The sequence below is a fragment of the Glossina fuscipes genome, unplaced genomic scaffold (genome assembly GCF_014805625.2).
Source record: "Glossina fuscipes isolate IAEA_lab_2018 unplaced genomic scaffold, Yale_Gfus_2 1, whole genome shotgun sequence".
In the NCBI taxonomy this organism is placed as follows: domain Eukaryota; kingdom Metazoa; phylum Arthropoda; class Insecta; order Diptera; family Glossinidae; genus Glossina; species Glossina fuscipes.
In genome coordinates this window covers 44085807-44094856 of record NW_023998415.1, presented here as the reverse complement: position 1 = coordinate 44094856, position 9050 = coordinate 44085807, and the positions used below count along the sequence as shown (strand labels likewise).

The following is a 9050-nucleotide window of genomic DNA, read 5'->3' as shown; positions in this document are numbered from 1 at the left end:
ACGAAAATCGATCCTTTGTAAAGCAGAAATGTAGAAATTTTAATATATGTGGCCGAGGCAGTTGATCCACAACATTATATTTTTCGATCCTATCCTATCGATTAAGGATTAAACTTGTACTACATTAGGTTGCGTTTTGGGTCCGCTTCCCGCTTATGTAGGAAGAAGATATAATTTTCGTCTTCAATAATAAAAATAAGAATTGTGTTAGACAATGTGGTGTTAGGGTATTTAACGATCGGCCTTACCCGTCTATAATATTCTCACCTATTTTTATTAAATATTATTTATGCATTTCTTTGCGTTTCTTTTACGTCATTAATTATCTAACTAAACTCGGAAATTTTCGATTGAAGACAAAATTTTGCCAAAGAAAATTTGCAAAGATTCACTTTAAAGCAATAAAGTAAAATAAAAAACAATTAATAATTATTTTGCCGGGCAAGACGGACTGTTTGCAATTCTTTGCTTATCGTGGCCATAAAATATCGAAACTTATGTCGCTTATTACCGTATAAAGGCTTATTTTTCATGACCAAACTGACATGGGAAGGTGTCCGAAAAATACGTCTTTGCCTTCTGATAAAGTATTTGGTGCTAGTTTCCATTATAAAATATTAAATATTGCGCGCAGTTTCATCAACTTACCTCCGAAATTGCGAGCCGTCGATTCTAGCCAGAAGCAGATGAGCTGAAACCAGACGGACATGCACCTGTGAAATCATTAAGAAAGTAATTCTGGAGCGATTAATATAATAAAAGGTGCATTTGTCTCAAGTCATCTCGGATTGTACATATGTCCGCACACACTATATTCAACATTAACATCGTTACGGAACACAGGCTGTGAGAGTAAGGTTTTCAAATTTTTGGAAGAAACGAAGGAAGAACGTCGGCATACAATCTTCATCGAAATTTCTTTTTATATATATGGCAGGTGAGCATTTGCATTAAATATGTTACAATGCTTTCGCGTTTTAGAATATTCCGGAATTACTTTGTATGGCGGCCAGGCAAGGTATCGGTGTTGCCGTTTCACTCACTTTTTTACACTACTACACAGCCCTTGGAGTGCAAAGTATATTAAAATTGTGCGGATGTATGTAATGCCAATTCAATAATTGTTTTTTGAATGGATTGAAGCTTGCCTGTCCGTCGGTCTGACTGTCAACGTGATACCTTTCTAAGCTAAGGGACTATCTAACGCCTCGAAAACTTGTGTGGAGTTGTAACCACTTGCCTTACCTGCAGAATGGCAGATGATCAGCAGACGAATGAATACTTCGATACCAGCTGGCGAAGTAATTTTCCGTGTATTTTGAGACTCTGTGCGCCATTGATCACCTTGGCATTAAGCCTTGTACCTTGTAGTGTACGGATGTTAAGCGCCCACAGACATCTACCCACTTGGTGTCTGCCCATGCATTTTATGTTTAACTTACAGGTCGTAAATTTTGAATATATATAGTTGACGAAACCCTAACGGGTTTTGGCCAAACGGCGAACTTTATTAAAAATCGCTTAAATCGAATCATTTTTTTTTGTGTATTTACTATAGCACTATATAAAGTCGGATTTGAACTCAATTTTTTGATATTTCTTAGAATAAGTCGATAGAAAATATTATTTTATAGCATCAAAAATAGACGTAGACAGTCTAGACAAAACGGAAAAATTTTTCGAACTATATTTCGTAAAAGGATTCCTATGAAAGGTAAGCCTTTATATAGAGAGCACATGTAGAATTTAAAATTTATTATGATAAAAATTTCCCCATTGTAGTAACATCCAAAGTTACGGCAGCGAATAACTGTAAAAAATTTCGTTGACATAGGTAGGAAGCAGGCCTTTGTATAGTAAAAAGTTGGAATCTTTAATACATCATGACAAAAATAGGTGAAAAATCATAAAAAATTCATTTTACTTAATTTAGACGAGGTCAGTTTTGGACTATCTGACATGTGAAGGTTCTCAACAGCGGTACGCTTTTACGTGAAAATAATGTATAATTTCTTTGATAAGCAGCGTTTGTGAGGTATTTGCCGGTCGTAATTGCCTAACTGTAATATTTTTACTCGTGTTTTTCTAAACTTGCGCGGATGTATGCAGCACTCAGAAGAATATTAAATGGGCCCAACTGTTACTATACCAATCGGTTCAGGATCAGTTGGAGGACTTTTGAATGACCTAAGTTCAGATCATGTGTTCGATTCGGACTAGTTTTTCGACTACTTCCCGTACAACGCCTTATTTTGAAAGGCCGATATGTAAGTGCAAGTTGGTGTGGCAGGATGGTGGTGGGCCCACTATAATATTTCTATTTTTTTTTTTTTTTTTTTTGTTTATTTTACGCAATTTAAAACTGCCAAGTAACACTTCTTCTCATATGGTAATCAGACGATTGTCGTGTAGTCTACTGGTTGCAATGGTCGCCACTTAGAGGAGATTCTCAGTTTCCATCTCTGGTGCGGTAAACCAGAAATTGTGTTTTACTCTTTCAAGTTTTCGTTGTAGTCTGTACATATATATATATATATATATATACTGCCACAATTGATTATTTGTTGATATTCATGAAAAATTGCCCTTAAATTGGAAATTAACCTTTTCCGCCTGAGTGGTCGAGTAGGCAAGAGTCTCGACTAGCAACTCAATGGTCGTGGGTTCAAATTTCAAATGCGGTAGAGTTTTTTTTGATGAAGCCGAAGCCTTAGATGCTAGCGTTTTAAGACTTTAGTCTTAGAATTTATTCTCTAGCTAAATTTATAATGATAATAGCAATAATAACTTTTTCAGTTATCGTAGACTCCTCGACAGCATTTGTTCCAGATAAACGCAATGAGATTAGAAGATTGGGAAGGCATCATATGATCAACTCATAAAATAAAATTAATATTGTTCCTTAAATTATGGAAAATGAATTTTCCAAGTTTTTATAGTTTCCTTTTATTCATTTAAATATCATATATTTACCGTTATATTGTTCCTATTGGAAGCCAGTAAGTAGCCTCTGTTGTTTTCCTCATCTTTCCATAATATTTACTTTTTTTTTTTTTTATAACATATTGTAAATTATATATGCAATATAAAATATGTCATATATATATATATATATATATAAATATATATATTTGGAAATTCATTTCGTTTTTTTGGACAATAAAAAAGCGATTTCTTTACAGAATAGTATAATTTACTAGATTTAAAGTTGCAGTGATGTCACAAGTTGTTATTTGCCGGTTTGCTTTAATTTATGCGTTTATATTGTCTTGCATCTGCTGCTGCTGGTCTTCCAGTACGTAATGTAAAAGCATCGAGACGCCAGTTTTGGCACGGACGTTCTACATCCAATAATCTTTTTTTTCTTGATTGATCATAATTTTCAGCTTCTCGCTAGTAATGGAAGTAAAGTACGCTGAAAAAACGACAGCATTGCGATGTCAGCTATTGAAGGCATGAAGACAGTGAGTCTTACATGTGAATTTGGCTATGAAAATATGCAATTACGTCCACTGTTCGAAAGAAACGAAAAGAATTTCCAAATAAGCTAACATACATCTATCTATGTATACGTGCCACCGAAGACTAAGGGGTATATTCGTTTTGTCAAAACGTTTGCAACGCCCAGAAGGAAGCATCAGAGATCCCACAAACTATATATGGTCTTGATCAGCATCAAATGCTAAATCGATTTAAGCCTGTCTAGCTGTGCGTCTCTGCCTGTTGGCCAAATCGGACAAAGTATACACCGACAGCACTACGTAAACTGAGAAGATCTCTGTTTCTTTAGACGAGTCCTTTTGAATCCTGCACGACAATGATGGGCTTTCCTTACATGCTGGACAAACTGCGAAAAATGGCTATTGATGAGTCCAAATATTGTTGCAGTAAGCAATCGATGTGAACGTTTGGCATTCAAGTATAGACTTTCGTATCAATCAACGCTTAAAAGGAAAACGCACTAATCCCGTGAATTATTGGCGAACTTTTGCTCTTTAGAATCGAAAGTTAATAGTTAATAATAGTTCGCCAAAAACTCAATTTCACTACATACACATGCTTATCTTAAAGTAATCATAATTATACGTGCAGGGTGTAGTTTATTCGAGAATACGTATAGTCATCGTATTCGTTTAATTTTACATAATGCGTCCACGAAAATTGAGTAGACTTTATCTAACAGGCCTTCTACGAAACTCCAGCGTGTGAATGCAGTACTTACTGTCGTGTTTTTTATTTTTTTTAAAGTCTAACGTGAAATTGATTCGTTAAAGAAGAGAGCAACGCAATGAATCAAATCGGAGCAAATCGATCATAATTGCAATGAAATCTTTACATATTGTGTAAATATCGAATAATATCTGAGCGTGAAGATAAATACCGCAATTACTGAGTACAATTTAAATTGCATTGCATTACGTTTCAATGCAGTTGTAAATAAGTAAAAACATCATGGTGGGTCAAGACCGATCATTAAAAATCCTACATCACTTCACTTCGCCAAATAGTATGACATAATTCTTCATTCATTTCCATGCGAAAATACCAAAAATAATGATATCTTGTTTCAAGACAGCGCATCCCAAACTTTAATTAATATGATCCCAATTTAGTAAAAGTTTACTTCTTGTTTTATCAAAGACAATGATAAGATTATTTAGTCAAAGTATGTTGCCTTAGAAAGATTTCTATTTGATACGAAGCCTTTCATAGATTCGCTGCGAACAACTTTTGACATTCGGATCGGAATCTTCTGCGTTGGGGTTCAAAACGTTGTTACGTTGTTAATAAAAATCACAAAATATGATAAATTGAAATTTATTAACAATTTAACTTTGTATGGTTTCTCTTAATTAAGGACCAGTTTTTTTCAAAATACTCAATAAAATGATCAATCAATTCAATAGAATATTGAAATTACATATATATAAACATATATATTATTCACTCTTGCCCGTGCGAATTGTAAATGAGTAAAGTAATGTCAAGCATACGGTATAAATAACGAATGCATGTATAATAAATTAATATGAAAATAATACAAAAAAATACGAAAAAAAAAACAACACACAATTGAGCAAAGCAAATTGTATTCTCTTCCTTTGTGTGTGTGTGTGTGTGTGTGTATATATATATATATATATATATATATATATATATATATATAATAACCCCACTCACACAATTGCATGCCCTTGCATAAGTACATATATTTATCAAATAGTGTGATCGTGACATTTTAGTCGTTATTTAAAACAATACCGTATTGTTTGTTACGCTACTCAAAATACAGTAATTCTTATTAGAATTCAAAACATGATCACGAACGAATATCCCCACCATGCACACGATACATTTTTTGTGATTTTCGTGAAAGTCTCGCACAATCAGTCAGTCTATCATTTTAGTACGAAATGAAGAGTTCACTATAACGCGTCTATGCGCACATGAAATGCCAGATAAGGCGAACTTTTCGCATCAGCAAACAGTCAAAACAGTGTTCACAAGTTTGCCGTGCTAAAAAAAAAAAAAAAAAAAAAAAAAAAAAAAAAATATTTAATCAAACCTTAAACAAATAAATAATCATTATCGTATCGCATTGATAGAACGAATTACAATAATGATAAGCATTTCCTTTCAATTATAATCAAATAAAGTGAAGAAAATTCATGAAATATAGAAATTTATATTTAGTTAACGATATTTTGTCTATATATCTCGTGTTATATATTCTCGTTAAAGGCTTAAAGATTTAAAAAGTGAAAGTGTTTAAATATCATAGATTAATTAATAAATAAATCTTATATATATAAATATAAAATTTAAAAATTAACCAAAAAAAAAAAAAAAAATGCCTATTAAAATTGAGGAACCAACACAACAACAAATTAATGAACTGCGTAACCTTTTCATTAAGAAGTACGAAACGAATCCACCGATAGGTAAGATTTTATTTAACCAAAAAAATATATTTCAAATATTTTTACAGTTTGAATCAAGAAATCGATCATCAATCGATCAATCGATCAACACTTGATTGATACAAACAAATTCTGCCAATCAAGCAGTCACTATTCGCACCTTGTCATTAACATGTCAATTCGATTATTAAAATTTAACATTATAATACGGAAAGCCAAATACAGTGATCTATAGGTGATCCACAGTCGATGGAATAATAAATCGAAATTAATGACATCCTTTTAAAGAGTCGCCATCAAAGAATGAAAATATTATTATTGTCGTCGCCAAGTCAGTGTTCACGGCTTCAATACTCACTGCGGTCGAATTTACTTTGTTCGTAGCTACAGCGATTGCTCAGTCACCACGCTACGCGGCTAGCGAGCAGCACCCCTGATTTATTGGTCATATTATATTAGAAAATGAAGAAAGAAAATGGGATATAAAGTTGAAATCTTACACCGGGATTGGGTGATTGGCGGGGATTAATTTCCACCGGCGATTTTCGTAAACTACGTAGTAGTGAGACTACTCACAACGAAAACTACTCCCAAACAATAAACGTAAAATTTTTCTCTTCTTTCGGATAAATGGGTAAAACGGAAGACCAACCCATCCTTGCAATCTTACTGTTCGTCTGTGAATTTTTCCGAACTGTATTTGCCGACATGAACAGTAGTCTAAATGGCAATATCTTGAAAAGTTGCAGGCTAAACACAAAAAAGCAAGATAAATAGACGGACATAGAAATTTAGAAAATGATTATTAATCGTTTGGCAAAATGCAACTCTTTCTGCTTGTTACATACGTCCGCACAAACTTAATATACTCTTGTAGGGCAAATGATGCAAAATATAACAATAATATTTTTATACCAAATGTAGATGTAGATGCTCCTCCAACTCACCGAATAACTTTGCTTCACGGCATGTAATTTCACTTTTGGTGAATAGCTTTACTAGAAAGCCTATAAAACACTTGCTATTGATTTAAGTCGTTTAACATGAACTCGCATTTACTAGCTACGCTGCGTGCTCCCTATGTCCTTAACCACAAAATCGCGGTAGATTAGTTGCAAAAATGGCACCGTCTTCTTAGCACGAATGCAGGATAGTTCTTATAAGCTTTCCCTAGTACTCGACGAACTTCAAGAGCATATTAATATAACAAAGTAACATATTTGATGGCTTTAGACCATAAAGTTGGACAATCGCAAGCAATAGATTGATGGGTGATCTCTACATTTTTCCACTCATCATATTCTGAACAAATAATATTTATTTACTTAATTTTTATGATTTATTTCCCATAGATATTTTGTAAATATTATAAATTTACATATTATGGATTTACAGATAATGTATTCTTGCCTGTATTCAAAAAAAAAAAAAAAAAAAAAAACTCTACCGCATTTGAGATTTGAACTCGCGATCATTGATCATTGAGTTATTTGTCGCAATCGTTTGCCTACTCGGCTCGTTTGCCTACTCTGCGAATTAAACGAACTCACAAATGAAACGAAAGCAATTTATTCAAAAATTTAATTTGTCGATAATTATCGTATATCTCAGGCGATAAAGTACGTTATCTGCACACGCTAACGCGTCTGCAATGTAAAGATAACGACCCCAACTTACATAACATATAGCGAGTAAGTCGTGCAAGTATAGTAATAGTTTGATAGAAAAGTTACTTTTGATCACGCAACTGACAATTTTATACCAATAGTATGCAATTTTAGTTTACCGACTTAAGCGATAAGTATTTAAGATTTAATCTACTATAGTAATGGAAGTTTCTTAGATCGACGAGTCGAAAAAATCGAAAGACGACCTTTTACGATGCGCTCGCTTTCAAAGCCGTACAAGTCGCTCAGTACATTAACCCGTATACCACTAGCAATTATAATGCGTGTGTGTGAAACAAAACAATCACTATACCTTTCAATAATAACGCTTAAAAGTACAGTGCAGTACGATAATTGTATTCTCGTCCTTATCTATAATAATCGTTAAAACGCAATTCAAGTGAAAATCTGTTACGAATGATTTCAACGTTCTTCATAAGACCACCTGTTATTTCTCCATTTCATTCACTCCCAATCGACAGATAATAAGTGAGTGATGTATGTACATATCTATACGAATATTATATATATATATATATATATATATATATATATGTGAATATTATTGTTTACTAATTACACTTTAAATGAATATTGATTGCTCTGAATAGCGTTCAAGTGCAGACTGATCCCAACTCGAAGGGAGAGGTATATGTTTCTACTGTATTGCGATTTTGACAAGTTTTCATCGATCTTAACGCCGTAGCTAATAAACGAAAACAACAAAAACAATTAAATTCTGTCGGGACCAAATCTTTTATATGCATCACCGTTTACCCTAGAAGAAGATGAAAGAAGTAAAAGAACAAAATTTTCATGCTTTAGAACATGGACTGAGCGCAGCTGATTGCTTCTATTTTCAAAATAAAAGTTTTTATCACATAGGCATGTGGGCGTGTCATTTAAAAAGTTTAGATCAATTTCAAATTCTTTTGCAAATTTGTAGGCGATATCTTCATTTTTGCTAACGAACGGGAGAATGTTGTACAACAAATACTACAAAGTTACGCAAACAGACAGATGGAGAAGACGAACCGCCGGACATGTTTAGGTGCTTTCAAGAGTTATAACTGGCCAAGAATTTGTATACTTTCTGCATGTTACAAAGGTATTGAAAAAGTGATGATATTTTGATACACTATAATATTAGGTAGGTGTGGTCAATTCATCAGCTCAAGGCGACAAATTCGTATGGAATCGTATCTTATTTGGATATCTATATAATTATTCGGAGTTTTACAAACGATAGATCAGAATCGAAAATATTGGAAGCCTTTCATTATGATTACAAAAATAAAGGGCAATATGCTCATATCGTATGCTCATGTCCAAGCCTCTTCATTACTTCGAAGGCTTGAGATCTCTTGATCATCCGCGACGCGAGCTCAAGCCCTTTATCTCTGAAGATAATTTTATGTGACCTGTGACACAAGTCATTCTCTCTATCTCTCTCTCTCTCTCT

At 33.5% G+C, this 9050-nt stretch overlaps 1 protein-coding gene across 1 annotated transcript in view; it reads left to right on the top strand.

Moving 5' to 3' along the window:
* The first annotated feature begins 5823 nt into the window (after window positions 1–5823).
* LOC119645152 (motile sperm domain-containing protein 2-like) overlaps window positions 5824–9050 on the top strand; it is a 17182-nt gene continuing 13955 nt past the window's right edge. Inside the window, exon 1 of the mRNA XM_038045116.1 lies at window positions 5824–5942. Within this exon, the coding sequence (XP_037901044.1) occupies window positions 5852–5942 (91 nt within the window). The 5' untranslated portion in view covers window positions 5824–5851. The remainder of the gene's footprint in view (window positions 5943–9050) is intronic.